At 54.6% G+C, this 15,556-nt stretch overlaps 5 protein-coding genes across 5 annotated transcripts; 2 read left to right on the top strand and 3 right to left on the bottom strand.

The window, feature by feature from the left end:
- Nucleotides 1-222: 222 nt before the first annotated feature.
- J7T54_001775 (uncharacterized protein) lies at nt 223-3,633 on the bottom strand (the record flags this gene model as incomplete). The annotated part of the gene is made up of 1 exon (XM_051503807.1): nt 223-3,633. The coding sequence occupies one exon, from the start codon at nt 3,631-3,633 to the stop codon at nt 223-225; it is 3,411 nt and encodes a 1,136-aa protein (XP_051364755.1).
- A 575-nt stretch (nt 3,634-4,208) lies between these two features.
- J7T54_001774 (3-ketodihydrosphingosine reductase tsc-10) lies at nt 4,209-5,286 on the top strand (the record flags this gene model as incomplete). The annotated part of the gene is made up of 3 exons (XM_051503806.1): nt 4,209-4,247; nt 4,301-4,432; nt 4,492-5,286. 3 exons carry the CDS (start codon nt 4,209-4,211, stop codon nt 5,284-5,286), a joined length of 966 nt encoding a protein of 321 aa, XP_051364754.1.
- A 74-nt stretch (nt 5,287-5,360) lies between these two features.
- On the bottom strand, nt 5,361-9,460 carry J7T54_001773 (Nucleolar pre-ribosomal-associated protein-like protein; the record flags this gene model as incomplete). The annotated part of the gene is made up of 2 exons (XM_051503805.1): nt 5,361-9,410; nt 9,458-9,460. 2 exons carry the CDS (start codon nt 9,458-9,460, stop codon nt 5,361-5,363), a joined length of 4,053 nt encoding a protein of 1,350 aa, XP_051364753.1.
- A 395-nt stretch (nt 9,461-9,855) lies between these two features.
- On the top strand, nt 9,856-10,193 carry J7T54_001772 (uncharacterized protein; the record flags this gene model as incomplete). Its single annotated transcript, XM_051503804.1, has 2 exons — nt 9,856-9,933; nt 9,996-10,193. The coding sequence occupies 2 exons, from the start codon at nt 9,856-9,858 to the stop codon at nt 10,191-10,193; spliced, it is 276 nt and encodes a 91-aa protein (XP_051364752.1).
- A 2,099-nt stretch (nt 10,194-12,292) lies between these two features.
- On the bottom strand, nt 12,293-13,252 carry J7T54_001771 (uncharacterized protein; the record flags this gene model as incomplete). Its single annotated transcript, XM_051503803.1, has 1 exon — nt 12,293-13,252. One exon carries the CDS (start codon nt 13,250-13,252, stop codon nt 12,293-12,295), a length of 960 nt encoding a protein of 319 aa, XP_051364751.1.
- Nucleotides 13,253-15,556: the final 2,304 nt, after the last annotated feature.

The following is a 15,556-nucleotide window of genomic DNA, read 5'->3' as shown; positions in this document are numbered from 1 at the left end:
ACGCGCTGTCTGAGCAGAGGAACAGGCTTGCATCTGCAGCACACGTACGTAGCCGATGATTGCTCGTACGTAGTAGTGCACAGAGACTCCGTCTGGTTCATGGCGGGGTCTGTTGGCAACGTGTCGGCCCCTCCTTCCCTTTCTGCAGCCTGACGTGCGCCTTCCTTGGCTGGCATCGTGACTACAGCCCATCACCTACCTTGCGCAGAGTAAAGTCCAAAATCAGCGCTTCCGCTCCTTGGGGACGTCGTGGCGACCCTGGAACTCTTCCAAGTCCACATGAACACGTAGCCCCTTCTCCATCATTGTATTATACACGCTGCGCAGCTCGTGGCTGTCCATGTCCTGCACCAGCGTCCCGAATGCCTCCATCATGACATCCTTGGACCACGGGCAGTCCCGCAGCGCTCTATAAAAAGTGTCCCTTGCCTTCGCGCGTAGCTCCTTCTGGGAGTGGCAGAAGCGAATGTACGATACCCACAACTGCACGCTCGACTTGGCGGCGTCGCTGGACACGGCCTGCTCGAATGCGCTGCACGTGGTGTTCACGTTGCCACGGTTCTGCTCGTGCTCAATGGCAAACACACGGCTGTTGTGGCAATCATGCGGCGGGATCAGGATCTTGTCGTGTAGCAACGTACGCGTGTCGTCAATCACCCGGAGGCTGGAGTCGCACCATTCCAAGAGTGAGAGCAAGACGGTGTTGCGAGGACAAAGGTCCAAGAACTTGATGAGCTGCTCGCGTATGAATGCCCGCCGGAAAGGTCCCTTGCGGGCATGGAGATAGAGTAGCTTGGCTGCGAATTGCAAAGTCGCCTCGTGCGCAGCCTGAGTCACTGCCCCTCGGAGACGAAAATCTCTTGTCGCCTCGTCCACGCTAGCCATGGCAGCCGAGATGTTGCCCTGGGCCAGAGACGTGGGCTCTGTACAGCCATCTGCTGTAAGGTAGGCCAATAATGCCAGGCCTTCGGCTTGCGTTTGCGCCAGCTCAACGCTCACGGCGTCCGAACCAAGTTCAATCGATGCTATAGCTTGTCGAGCCTTCAGAAGGTCGGAACCAGATGCGCTAAACGGGGCATCCGGAGCCTGGCGCAAATTCTCATCTGCAAAAGAGCACAGTCGCTTAATGGCCAGCATCTTGTTGCCAGCTTCCAGCTCGATCCAGGCCCACGTTCTCCAGAGCAACAAGCTACGAGGCTTGTACATGTCCTTGAACATGGCTGCAGCTGAGCTAAGTACCTTGACAGCCGTGTCATTGTTGCCTTGAGCTTGCTCGATGACCGCATACAGGTTGTACAACGCTGCATCGGTAGGGTATTGCTTCAGCATCCCCTTGGCCAGTTTTTTCAAGTTTGTCTCGGGATTTGCAGCACCCAAGGCGAGTACGTACGGCGCTGAGGCACCGAGCCCGAGCCCCTGAATAGCCTGCATCGTACCTCTCTGGCTCCAATCGGTGTTCAGTGTTGCCGAGCTCGCTACCGAGCGAAGAAAGCTGTACCAGGTCTCATTGCTGGTTAGTAAATCTGCAGAGGGAACCGCACATAGGTTTGCAGTTCCGAAATTGGGTGACTTCCGCGTACCCTCGTTCATACCGTCATTTTCCTCTGTCTCCCAGCTGCTTTTGACTCCCAACGCAGCCCTGGCCCCGGAGAGGAAAGCGTCTTGCCAAGGGTCCTGCGGCCACTCGTTCGAGGACAACGCTGGGGGCAGGCCGCAGAATATCAGAAAAGCATCTAGCAAGTAGGTTCGCACCTGCGGCAGGACAGTTGACGGTATGAAGAAGAGAACAGGCTGGATGTCGGAAAACATGATAACCCTGAACGGGTCGTCTCCTGTGTCTTCGTCCAAGGTTCGGGCTGGCATACGCGCTTTCGCCGCCTGCGAGCGCTCCAACATAGCCCAGCGTTTGTAGACATCCCCCAATTTCACTGGCTTGCTCTCGTCTTGGGCTTGCGCTGGTTCAGGAGGTTCTAAATCGCCTTTGCCTGCAGCATAGTTCTTCCAGCCTTCTGAATCCGGCTCGCCAAAGCGGGCGACTTCGCTATCCCAGAAGTCCTGAAATGCTGCTCGAGCCTCGTCTAGATTCGCGGCATGGCTCGGCCGGAAGCATGTCATTTCCATCAGCCCTTGCCAGGCTGCGACAGCCAATTCTCTGAACCCAGCGTCAAAGATGAACCGGGTCAGTATGAGGAAGACGTAGATTGCCTCAATATAGTTGTTGCGCCTAGCAAGCCCAGGCTCGGATCGATTCGCGGCCTGGTGAAGCCTTGTTGTCAACATGTCCCTTATCCTGTCGAAATGAAAAGTTGCAATGTTGGACATTTCAAACTCGACGTGTGCCTTCCATAGAAGCAGATCATGCTCTTCCTCGTGCTGTACTTCGGACCACTTCTTCGCAGCAGTCTTTGGAGGCCAAACTTTGACACCCTCGCGCATCAGCATATTGAGGATCCGAGCTCGGTCGCGTGCAGTGCTGGTGTTCCCAAGGGCCGATTCGAGCATAGAGACCTTGATCTCCGTGTAGCTGTGAGCCTCGTCTCTTGATCCCTCGTGGCTGAAGACCTGTCCAGCGCGCAGTAGTACGTCTTGGTGATTAACCAGCTCAATCCACGCACTAATATTGTCAGGATGCTCCTTGACCTGTCGTCTCAGCTCTATAGATCGCAATTTCAAGGGTTCGGTCCGATCCAAGGGTGGCGCCTCCTCTTCGTCCTCGAGCTCAGACTCCTCGCTCGCTTCACTGTCGGCCAAGGGCTTCGTCTTTGCCTTGCCTTCGATCGATCGATAGTTCACTTGTTCCTCCCCTTCCGAGTCTACATCTTGAACATGCTTGCGAGGTGGAATGTAGCCACCGACCGGCAGGAAACCCTCTTCAGTCTCTGCATTAGCTGTCCGCTTTCTGGCTCTCAAGGTCACTGGCGGCTGAAGCCGAAGCCTCTTGGACCTCAGTCCCTCCCTCTCGCTCGAGAAGCCATCGCCCGGCATGCGTAGGCTGAAGAGATCTCGAGCTCCTTCACGGTGAATGACCAGTCGGCCAGCCGTACCAAGGACCTTGCCTGCGCCCCATCGCCTGTAATCTGGTATCTTGGCTCTCTCTATGCCACCATATTTCCGGATCAATGGGTCGCCTTTCGTATCAAAAAAGAAAGTCTGGGAAGATGTGCTGGATGGCTTGTGCGGCGTGTTTGATGAGCCATGCGAGTCAGACGCAGGTAAGCTGGCGTGGTGCCGCTCTTCCGGGCCCCTGGATCTTTGAGAACTGAGCCAACCCTGGCCTGCCTGTACATCCGCAGCAGGGCGCTCATGACGACGTCGCTTGGCATCTCCATGGTCCCTATCTCTTTCCGGATGGCGGTGGCTTCTTTTCTTGCGTTCCTCGTCGTGATGCTCACGGCGCTCATCTTTGTGGTGCCTCCGACGTTCATCATCGTGCTTGTGGCGACGGTCAGTGGAGTGCGCGGCATCCCTAGCGCTCTTCTCTGCCAATTTGAAAGACGAGAATTTGGGCACAGTAGATGCTCCATGTCTGGTTAGAGACTTGTCTGACGTGGTAGCCTCGGGCTTGCTCGATGTGATGGATGAGAACTTGGGAACAGTCAAGCGGTCGTCGTCCTGGTCAGACATGGCTACCATTGATTGCTGGACCGTAATGAGCCCATCATGCGCGCTCTGGAACCAGAGCAGAGAATTGCGCGTGGATAGATGTTGGAATATGGCGTTTGGCTGGTGATGGAAGCTTGGTCTCTCTACGGTAAATTCCACGGATATTCAAGCTTGACATGGACGTGGAAAGTACACAGTGCGCGTCGCGTCAGTGTTACCGCATGTGGCTGATGTTACGGTGTATTTGCCCATTGTTCGCACACTGTACTCATTCTGATGCCATACTCCAGTGAGAAACCTTCGGCCTGTCCGCCGTCTTCGAAATCAACCCATCCATGGCGAACGCGGGCTTCGATGACACTCTCGTCGAATTGGAGCGGCCAAGAAGAGGGCGAGATCCAGAGGCGCACTTCCATCCTCGAGCACTTAGCGGGCGCGCTCCATGAAGCCTACACACGCCCCTAGCCACGGTCCCACGGTCCATCAATCTGCCCACGCCCCTCCGTAGGCCAAACCCCTTCTCTCAACATTCCCGATACATAAGCTCGACCACGTCCCCCGTGGGAGTGCCCATCGCCCGCATTGCCTGGGCTGTCGCTGCAAACATGGGTCTCTTTCGCAATCATATGCCCGTCGAGGGCAAGGTTCGTGGTGCTCGCGCTTCTGGGGCACGACCAAGCGGCTAATGCGCATCCAGACAGTCCTCATCACCGGTGCATCAGAAGGCATGGGACTCTCCGTCGCTATCCAGCTGGCAGCCAAAGGAGCCAACCTCATCCTCCTCTCGCGTTCCGAGTCCAAGCTCCAAGTCGCGCTCAAGAGCGTCGAGGTATGCTACCCACCCAGCGATACTGTCTTGGGGTCATGCTGAGTTAACCATTCGCAAAGGCGGCGGCGCTCGACCCTTCCACACAACGATTCCACTACATACAGGCCGATGTCGCCGTGCACGACTACGCTCGAGGGGTGCTCGCCGACGCCACCGCCTGGAACGAGGGCCGATCCCCGGACATTGTGTGGTGCTGCGCCGGCATGTCCGCGCCCCAGCTGTTCCTTGAAATGGACGTGTCGTCCATGCGCAGACAGATGGACATCAACTTCTTCGGCACGGTCGAGATGACGCAGGCTATATTGCGCGAGTGGTGCGCAAACGATACCCCCGTGGAGAAGGAAGCCAAGCATATCATCATGACGGGCAGCGTGGCTACCATGGTGGTCATTCCCGGGTACATCCCATATGTACCGAGCAAGGCAGCCATGCGCGGCGTCGCAGAGGGACTGCACATGGAGCTCATGATGTATCCCCAGAACGTGGAGGTGCATCTAGTCACACCCGGCACCATCCTCTCCCCGGGGTTTGAGCAAGAACAGCTCATCAAGCCGGAGATCAGCAAGAGTCTCGAGAAGTCGGATCCCAAGCTGACACCGGATGAAGCGGCCAGAGCTGCCATCCGCGGGCTGGAGAGGGGGGAGTTCATCATTACCCTGACTTGGCAGAATTGGCTGATGAAGTGTGGTACATACGGCATCGCATGGAAGAACAACTGGTTCATCGATGTCCTCATGGCAGCCATCATGTCATTGATTATATGGCCGATTGTCGACCTGGACCTACGGGGCCAGGTCAAGAAGCACGTCAAGAAATTCGGGTCGCCCAAGGTGCAAAGAAAACCGCTAGAGTAGAACCGCCGCGGCTTGCTTGCCAGGTCTTATTTACCCTTGAATGAAAATTCTCAAGTCTATCCGTATATGACTATTCAAACGCCGGTCCACTTGCCAAACCTGGTATATCGCTTGAACATTTCCCTCAAAACCGCCCTGCCACTTGCATCCATGGCATCGTTTAGGATTTTCCGCCCCTCGGGAGGGGTAATGTCGAAGATGGAGTTCATGGCCGGTTCCAGCGCCTCTCGTACGCCGCGGGAGACGTGGGACTCGAGCTGCAGCTTGACATATTGCATCAGTACCAAATACATGTGTCGCCCGGCTGATCGCTTGGCCGCATCGGTCGCCGAATCGAGAGCGCTGTGAAGCTGGGCTCTCGAGACTGCACCAGCCGTAGGCTCGCAGACGAGTGTGACCAACCGTGCAAAGGCGCCGGCTTTTGTCTCCTGCGAAGGCCCCTCGGCCGCAGGCGTAGAGGGCTGCTCGTCGATGAGGTTGCGGAGAAGGACCTGCAGAACCGACAGGAGAATGTGGTAGTGTCCCTCTAGTCGCAGGCGGTGCTTCTTGATGACAACCTCGACGAGCTTGCACATCCAGATAAATGGTGGCGGCGATACACCGGTGATCTTGTCAGAAGACAAGGAGGCAATCGTCCCGAGTAGGACCTCGACATTCCACTGTGTGATGGCCTGGGGCTTGCTCTCCAAGAGCTGACAGAGGGTGCGGCAGATGTAGACAGAATTGGCGGCCGTGCAGGATGTGGCCAGCGCTCGTGTCAAGTCGCTGTGGGCTTGGGCCAGATCGTACTCGCCGGGACTGATCTGAAGGTCGGTCGCCTCGATGAGCTGGCCCACCACATAGTGAATGGCTATGAGCTGGCCGTCTGTATGGCAGCCAGCAAGGTACTCGCCCAGCAACGACTCGAGATACATCATCTTGACGGCAGCAGGCATGGTCTTGACGATCGAGACGACGTACTGCCTCAATACCACCTCGCGGCCTTTGCCTTGGATGTTATGGAACGTGGCAGGCCGGGGCTTCTGTAGCTCCATGGGCACGAACCTTTGCAGCAAGGTCTGTACCCTCCATCCACGCACGTCGCCAGCTTCCATGGCTTTGGCGCTGCGCTCCTCGAGTTTGTGAAGCGGAGTACTCTTAATCTTACTCAGTTCAGGCAGGTCCTTGGCGACATCTGCCGCATCAACAGCGGCAAACAGACCGAGATCCATGCCTGTTTGGGGCGACGAGAAAAGTTTCTTTTCATTTGCCCAGCCTTGGATCACCCTCAAGACCCCCTCCTTGAGGGCAGTGGTAGCATTCGCTGGTAAAGAGGCCGTAAGATCATAGTGATGAAGACTTTTCGTTTCCCAAAGTACTTTGCTTAACGTCTTCAACAAGATCAGATGCAGGGCTGGTATCCGCTGGCTCTTGTCCTCCTTCAACGCTTCCTCGCATTGTTTGACAAAGCCAGCCGCCTCCTCGAGATATTGCGCGCTGCGTTTTTCGACATGTTCAGCCACCCGCTGGATGGTAGCGGTTGCCATGGTTGAGAAGCGCTCAACAAGCTCCGACAAGGCCTCGGCATGCGATTGATCAACTGAGGGGACCACGTAGTTGGCCATGTCCAGCAAGTGCTGGAAAGCCATGCCTTCGTAGAATGTCGACCGAGACATGAGCTTTGCCGAGAGACTGAGGATGTCTTTCCAGCTGTCTAGGGAGATTTTCTTGGCCGTTTTCGCAGAGGTGCCGGCGGTGACGAGGGCCAGCATCACCCGCTCACGCTGCGCTCGACTCAATGCGTCAAGCGGGACAGTAGCAATGGAACGGAGCCAAATGTTGCCTGTGCCGTCTGGCCAGCTTCCATTTTTCTGTGAGGCTGTGAAGGCATCGATGGTACGGTCCACGCTCAACCCGGCAAGCCTGGTCTCATTGATGCAATGCTCGTTGTTCAGCAATGTCTGCCAGAGAGGTCCAATGGTAGATTTGGAATTATCGGCGTGGCTTAGCAAGGTTGAAACAGCGAATGGCAGTTCGCTCTTCCGATTGAATAAAAGCCTGCTGAAACGAGTTGATCCTTGGAGGCACCAGGCCACGTATAGGGGTAGAGCGTGTTCACTGCTGAAGTCACTGTCGGCTTCGCCATCGGGGATGATAGCATCCAGATTCTGCGTCCTGAAGTCCTCCTTTGATCCGATGCCGTCGTCAAAATCTCCTATTAGGTCTGCAAGAAGTTCAACTTGGTCGCCGTCAGGCGAGAACGCGACCCACAGACGGCAGCAGCATTTAAAGGCTTCAAAAGTTTCGGCCTTGTTCAGGCTTCTCTTCTTCAAGATCTTCTTCAAGTCGCCCTTTATCAATGCCATATTATCGGCTCTTTGACTGATTGGCGCGCAAGCCACGGCTTTGGAGATGACCCTCCACTTCAGCGCCGAAATGTCGGTATTTGAATGCGGGATCTTGAGAATCACGTTGAAAATCTTCTGGCCCAGTGCGTCCTTGTACACATCACTGTGTATGCCTTGAGAGACAGCGTTCAACCAGAGGCAGAGCGACTCGGGCTGCGGCTTGAGTGAATCGATCCAGTCGAGCATTTCGTTGACCTCACTGACAGAGCAGCTGTCTTCAACCCACGACGTGCCCGCCAATATGGGACTCTCACCGCGGCCGATACTCGTCCACGGCGATCGTTGCCTCGACTTCTTGCCTTCAACTGCAACTAGCTGTTCAAACCAGAGGCGGAGGAATGTTGAGAAAGTTCTGGCATTTCGGAAGCCTTTCACGATAGCGTCAATGACTTGCGTGACCGCACCGTAGTATTGCTCGGCCTCGGGTGCGACTGATCTCTCGCACACCTCTTTCAGAAGTTCTGTGCCGGCCGCGCTGCCCTGGAACACATCAGGCTCACACTGTGTCAAGTTGGCGACAAGCTCCCAATCGGTCTCCCCGTCGTGAAGCGCGTACTGGCGGCACACAATGCGCAAATCGTTTGCGCTCACGGGAACCTTGCTCTCTCGTGCTTGCTTGAGCATAACATTCATGACGGATGCGCGATCTTCCCGCTCGTGTATCGAAGCCTCGGCTGCTTGAAAGACTCGCTTCATCCATTCCGAATTGCCTCTGCGGACGCCTCGCTCAGTCAGCACTTGCGTGGCCGTGGATGCCAAGAGGTACAGGGCGGGCGCTGTCACTGCCGTCTTCGTTGCTGGTGCATCCGAATCAAGCTCTGCGCCGGCCAGTGCTTTCGTGATGACGTCCACATTCTGTTGGCTGAGGAAGGTCGAGCGGGCAGGGAGTATGAGGGTGCGATGCATAAATGTCCTCAGTCCACTGCTCCATCGATCGCGGATGGTGTTTGGTATCGACACATCACCACTCTGGGCCAGTCCTTCTACTTGGACAACAACGGCGGATGCCGGTCCGAACAGCTGTCTCGCCACCTCGGTGGCGTCGTCTTCACCTTGAAGGTGAAGGTGCCACAGAGAAGCGACAACGTCAATCCAATCCTCAGACCCTGTGGCTTCCGCAAAACTGCCGCTCTCTAGCAAAATGTCGCATATCCTCAGTAGCGGCGCAGCAAGCGTCGCGGCCTCACTCGCTGGGCTTGCAAACAGGGAGGCCAGATGCTCTGCTCCAACCCTGTCGTGCGATGATGTTGTCGTCCTGTCGCCGATCCTCTGCGTCAACGTTCTCAGAGATGTGAAGATTGCCTGACCACTCTCCACGCAGCCATCTCGAGTCGTCAAGGAGTCGAGAGCAAAGGTCGCGGGTGGCGACCGTTTCCGTTTAGAAGATGTTGCCGTCCTGTGGTCGTCCTGGCCATGTGACACATCCTTCAAAGTTTGCTGCAACACGGCGACAAATTTCCTATCGGCGAGTGACTTGGCGAGTGAAAACAGCGGTATTCTCTGGAAGACGCAATCGAGTAGTCTCCAGGTCATCGGATAGCGTCGCAATGTCTCCGCGCTGCGCGTTGGTCCATTCATCGATCTGAGGAGCCATCTCAAGCAACTCTGTTCTGCGGCATGGAAATGGCTGTCAGCCGATGCAGTCAGGCATCTCCAGAGGTTGTACAGGTTCTCTCCATTCTCGCCGGGGCCACTCTGGTCAAGACCTCGCACAGTCTTGATAAGCTCTGCCTCACCCTGCCCTGATTAGCTTTGTGGTCGCTCGAGGAGTGATTCCGTCTTACCATGATGAGAAATGAGTGGGCGCGATGTTGACAATATTACATCAAGAAGAAAGAAGTAATGTCAAGACGCTGTTATTATAATGAACTGAATACGACCCAAATCATCCGCCCATAATTATTATTCTGAGTGACGCTTAAGCTGCTTCGCCAAAATTTCCAGGATTCTGCCGCTACGCTAACACCAGAGCAGTTTCCGGTGTACACCGCCTTCGGGATCTGGGCTGGCACTCTCGCCGACACATTCTCGTTGCAGGTATGCCATCATCAACCGCCTCGAAGCTTGTCGCAGCTTGACTACACGCTCTACGCCGCCTCTTAAACCACAAAAGTACGTCGAAGGGATGTTTAGATCACTGCCTGTGGCCCCAGGCTAACGATTGTCCTTCAGGAACCTCACAATGGCCGACAATACCCTCGGCCGTCCCCAGCCCCTCGCCGTCTCAAGGCCTGTGAGCGAAGCGCTCCTTAACGAGAAGGTACAAACGCTGCGCGCGGATTGCGTACCAGCATGCTGAGCAACATGTTGACATATTTGTAGTGGGACCGCTGCCTCTCGAACCTCCTCGTCAAGTCCACCCTCGGTCTCGGTTTCGGCGTCGTCTTCTCCGTCCTCTTGTTCAAGCGCAGAGCCTGGCCCGCCTTTGTCGGTGTTGGTTTCGGTGCCGGACGCGCTTACGAGGAGTGCAATTTCAGTCTCAAGCAGGCCGCCCGCGATCTGAAGAAGCAGGCTGCGTAGAGCAGCGAATGTTTCACGAGGGCGAAAGGAGAACGTGTACATAAAAGACGGCACGTGCGTTGGATGAGGGAGGGACAACAGCATGCGCAGGTCAGGCGCCTTGTCAATGGGCCACAGGATGCGACGGTTTCTTTTGTTTTAGTTCAATAGACTAACCTGTATACCACCGGCGCGGTCTTTTGTTCTCTCCCATGCCTTCTTCACTGATCTTCAGCAGTTCGCGCTTTTTCCGGCGGAAGTCGCAAGAATGAGCCTTGTCCAGGGCTGCTTGGGATTTGTCCAATGACTTCGAGCATGAGCGCCATGGGCCCTGAAACCTAGGGAACAGTCACGATAAGTGATGTTAGCGAGTGGGCAATGGAGTGGGAAGACCCTAGGCCGTCATGACAACATGAGAAGAGCAAGATATCAGAGACAGTGATGAGTGGTACACCTTGGCAAGCCCCCCAGTTGCATGCAAGTATAGAGCATATACTCCGTACGCATATACGCCTTAATAGCGCAGTAGCGCGTAGGCCAGAGCTCGTGGAACATGCCACCGTGCAAGTGAGCATTGTGCACCGATTATATTAGCTTCTCCTCAATGCAACATCTGCCTATGCTCGCACAGGTCGATTCAGCTGTATCGACCGAGGTAGCGGTACAGCAACAGTGATGATCGCCCGCCACGCCGAAGGCATGCACTAGGTACACATCCAGTTCCCAGCGACATGCCATTGACTACTTGTAGAGGCTTATCAAGGGCAGGCATCACAACGAGGCCAGGGCACGGTCTGCGTTGGAAAATTACATGTCGGAAACTCCACTGGATCGCAACAAGGAGCGAATCCTCGTCACGGATAATATTAGAGCAGAGAAATCCGTTCGTCTTGCACACAAATATGACTAACTGCGAGTTGGCGAATCCCAGATAGTTGATTAATTGTGCGTGTATGAAATAGTGTAAGGAGAGGAAGGAAAAAAAGAATAGAAAATCATGGCGCTCCGGGTGGATTAAAGAGGCTCATTCGCGTGTCAATAGGTCACGTGCACAGCTACTGGGGACCCATGCGCGTGGGGAAAGGGTTTATCTGCAGATTTGAATTTTTACCGATGTTTCACTCTCTTCCTCCTCAACAACTTGGCTTTGCAACATTCGACGCGACAATGAGCTACGCAGTGTAGCCATGCGCGTGAACAAACCCCGGGAGGGCAATATGCTTCCTTGCAATGATGAGTTGTCCCTCGCTGTGTATTTACACAGTGAAGAGTTCGGAACTTCTCAGCAGTCTTTAACAGGTAAGGGATAAGCCACGATGCCTATACCACAATACCAACACGCGTCAAGTACGCAGCTTGGGAACCCCACAGATTGCCTACACCTCGCGACCTCACTGCGCAAGAGTGTCAACTTTATTTTATCGTTCGACGTGGGAGAACAAAACACCGGTCTAGACAACCAGTCCGCTCCACCCTGATCCTGCCATTCGTCTGTGCGGGTATCGGGACTAAAATCGGACAGACATCTTCTCATGCCTAATGAAGTCGTGCCAAAATGATTTGTATGGCCGTCCGACAGCTCAACGCTCGACGCCTCCATGATCGATAACTAGCTCTCGTGAAGAATCGGCAGATAGTCATGTGCTTCAAAGGGCATATGCGCTTGCACGCTCTGACCTTGTGCCGTTACCCATGAGCTGCGTGAGGACTTAGGAGATGAAATCCTGAACTCGTTCATGTGTTAGCTTCCCACCGAGACGACAGCAAAACGGCAAATGTGCACAGGCAGACAAGCACAAGCAAGAAATAATTGCCATCAGGCTAGTTCGGACATTTCTGAAAGCAACATTCTCGCTAGCAAGGTGCATGACACGAGATCCAGCGCAGTGTCGACTAATATCCATTTGACCCAGGGTATGTCTGTCAACAGATCTCGAGTCCTGGCTGTTGACTCCATCATGCCGCGCAAAGTAACAGAAAGCAAATGGCCAGATCATTATCATAAAACATCATGGTCGTTCGTGCGGTCCCGTCTCCCTGGTTTGCTGGTATATCCTTCTCAACGGTACTTGTGAAGCAGGCGGTCCAACATTGGGTCTGTAATTCTATCCACGCGTGCATCAGCCTCGAAGTCGGGACTTTGTACGCTCCTGGATCTGGTTCTCCGTCGACACGTAGAGTTGGTCCAGATGGTCCATGGCCGACGCATCTTTCAGGATCTTGGCGACCTGGATGCCGGCCGAGATGAGCTGCAGGATGTTCCTGTCGTCCTTGAGTGGTCGACTCTGGTGCTTCGCAGCATGGCGCATCTCCAGTGAGTTTTCCAGTATCGTGACAAACTGCTTGATCTGTCCATTGTAGAGAACGCGCGCAGGTATCCTCCTCTTGGTCGCCAGCCTTTTCAGCAAGTAGACCCATTCTGTCCACTCCCTGTCCTGTGGACGCTCCACGGGCCGCATGTCCTGCGTCAGAGGCACAGGAAACTGGTACTTTGCCACAAAATCAAAGGCGCACTGGGAGAGTCGGTCATTGACCTGGCTCAACACGGCATCCTGCTCTTGTATGTGCAGGTTGGTGGGCAGGTGCGGCAGCTCTCTCTCCTGCTGAGCCAGCACGGTTGGAGGTGGCCGCTGCAAAAATTGGTGAGGGCCGTCAAATTCATCCCGATTGGACGGTCGTCGTTGGGGACGGTTCTTGCCGTGGTTCCTTGGCCGTCCGCTGCCTGGCTTGATTCCGTTGTCCAAGGAGTAGTCGGACAAGTTAGGCGATGCGATGATGTCGTCTACAGAATCCGTGGGGGAGTATCTGCCTTGTCCTCCTTCCCACGAGTGGGCTATGGGGGTCTGGTATGTGCTGTAGTTGTGGTTTGAGGCATTGTAGTGTACGGAGTGAGGACGCCCGGTGTACACTGGGCCCGATGAATAGTTGAGATCGGTACACGACGGCTGAGACCCAGAGCCCGCAACAGATGCCCCGGCCGGGCCGTGCGAGTTTCCCGAGTACAGTCCGCTGATGATGGTCAGCAGTGCAATGACATCCTTTGGTGTCAACTCACTTGGAGAATATGGTATAGAAACCATTCTCAAATGCATTGTTAGCACCATTCAAGGAGTCAACTAGGGGACTGTTCGTGGTTAGGCCAACAGTAAACCGCTCCGGAGGGGCACAGGTTCCTACCTGCGGTTGGAGTCCCATGGTCCGCCCGTGACTGGGGGACCGCTGCATACTAGATTATGTTGAGACATGTTCGCAGGGCTTTGTGCGTACATGGCCAGTGCAAGTAGAAAAGCTTCGCGCAGAAGAGATCCAAAGCAAGGCAGAAGAAAGGAATCCAGAACTACAAGGGCTATGGGGTAGCCTCTTGGGAACCAAATGATCAACGCTCCGTGGTGGTCTCGACAGGTCTCTCGAGCCAATTACTGGAAGAGAACAGAAAATCCAACGGCTCCAATGGTCTGTGTATCCTGGCTCGATGGTTTCCTGGGCTTTCCTGGGAACAATGGGATATAGCGGTAAGGTCCGGCGTCCGGGATCTGATCACAACGGCTGACGGTTGCGTCGAGAACGTATAATACACCAAATGAAAGTGTAACCAGGAAGCCTTGGTGGCGGGTTCAGCTTCAATGCGGTAGAGATGAAGCCTATCTCTGTAGAGAAGACGAAGATAGTACTGCTGGAGATATCGGGGCTCAGATGTCAACTTTGGGACCAGGACATCTTATGTCTTCCGAGCTAGAGACGGCGGGAGGCAATAGCGGCGCGGAGCGTCAGAGTGTCGCAAGACAGGGACCAGGAGCCGAGAGGTCAACAACAATAAGGCGTCGAGCCTTGCAGCGAAATTAGCTTGATCCGTTGGGCCTGGGTGGAATCCCTAGTGTGATTCAGGTACCAACTCTAGCATCACTAGGTCAAAGCTATTGCGAGGAAGCGCAGGGAGCCAAGCACGCGTGACCCAGGCCTGTTGTTAACCGAGGACTAGAGCATCCAGGTCGGTTGGGCGCAACAAATCCAAAGAGGGCTGGAGGGGCGAGGATCGATTGGGAGGAGGGTGTGCTGTGCGACGAGAGTGGCGAATTTGGACAAATGAAGGCTGCCACGATGAGGTGTCGATGGATCAATAATATCAAATGTGGTCGTTGAAATACCAAACGAGACGACAGTTTGCAACCGTTTGGCACAACGAAGACTGGGGAAGCCTAGTAGATCTAGGTGCACCAGGCATTCATGGTAGGAGTACAGAGTAGCTATTAACAAACACCGGCACGTAGTACAAGGTCCATGTCCGCCAACAAGTGGTTCGTCTCATTGGATCTGACATTCAGTGCCTGAAGCATGTACGTATGCTGGCGTCGGTTAGGCGAACATGGCTGCGGGACATGGCGGACAGGGGAGGCCCCAGGAGGGCGAGGAGCGGTCAACGGCACCGTGCTTTTCCTCGGTGTCGAAGATTGGGCACCAACGGCACTCTCTTGGGCGCCAGCAGGACATGAATGAATTGTCTCCATGGCAGTGCTGGCGAATCAACGGAGTGCGACGACTCTGAAGGTGCTGACGATGGGAAACCCATTGGCCAGCATTGCATCAGATGCGTGTCCACTGACGCTTTGTCGAGCATCGGCAATCTCTTGTGAGGCTTCACAGTGACGACTAAGTAGTCTAGCAACGCATTTTGGTGGAGGACACAGTTGGCAGTCAATGCAAGGACATATGTCAGTGTCGTTGGCGAAAGCCTAGTACCTTAGGTACCGTGGGTGAGGTGCACGCGGATGTCTGAGCTACGTGTGCATGAGGCAGGCTGCTGCCAAGTGCCCAACTAGCAACATCACGTGAACAACCATCTGGCTTCTCTGCGTGAGTTTCCTCCAGTCATTGACCCCGACTAGAACATGCTGCCTTCTGTGTACAGAATTTGCTGGTGCATATATCTAATGGAGTAGCTCGATTGTACTGTGATTGATTCAACGTTCGCTTCCTACTTTTGCCTGCTGGAATGCGGTGCGCCTCATATTAAGAACACAGTCTAGAACATTGAATACGGTAAGGCAGCATGCGAATATGGATCCGCCGGTCGATCGAGAACCAGAATTTAACTAACCCGAATAATTCGAACCAGGGTAGTTTCGGATCAACCAGGCGCTGCCAACCTTTTTTCACGACAAATATAAAGACCATCCTGAGCAGAAAGGAGGAAGATAAGTCATATAGGGTAGCTCGATTTCACATAGTTGGTGGATAATCAGACTGGAGTTTCGGAGTCCGGTGGTCGTGCCGAATATCGAATTATCGATCGGATGCACCCCGCAGTTTCGACTTCTCAGGAAGCCATTGTAAACATGATTGGCTGACACATATGCAGGTTTCGTATAGACTGCACGGCTTGGCGG

This window comes from Emericellopsis cladophorae (genome assembly GCF_022114955.1).
Source record: "Emericellopsis cladophorae strain MUM 19.33 chromosome Unknown NODE_6_length_900724_cov_123_231613, whole genome shotgun sequence".
NCBI lineage: Eukaryota > Fungi > Ascomycota > Sordariomycetes > Hypocreales > Bionectriaceae > Emericellopsis > Emericellopsis cladophorae.
This window is presented reverse-complemented; position numbering and strand designations above follow the sequence as displayed.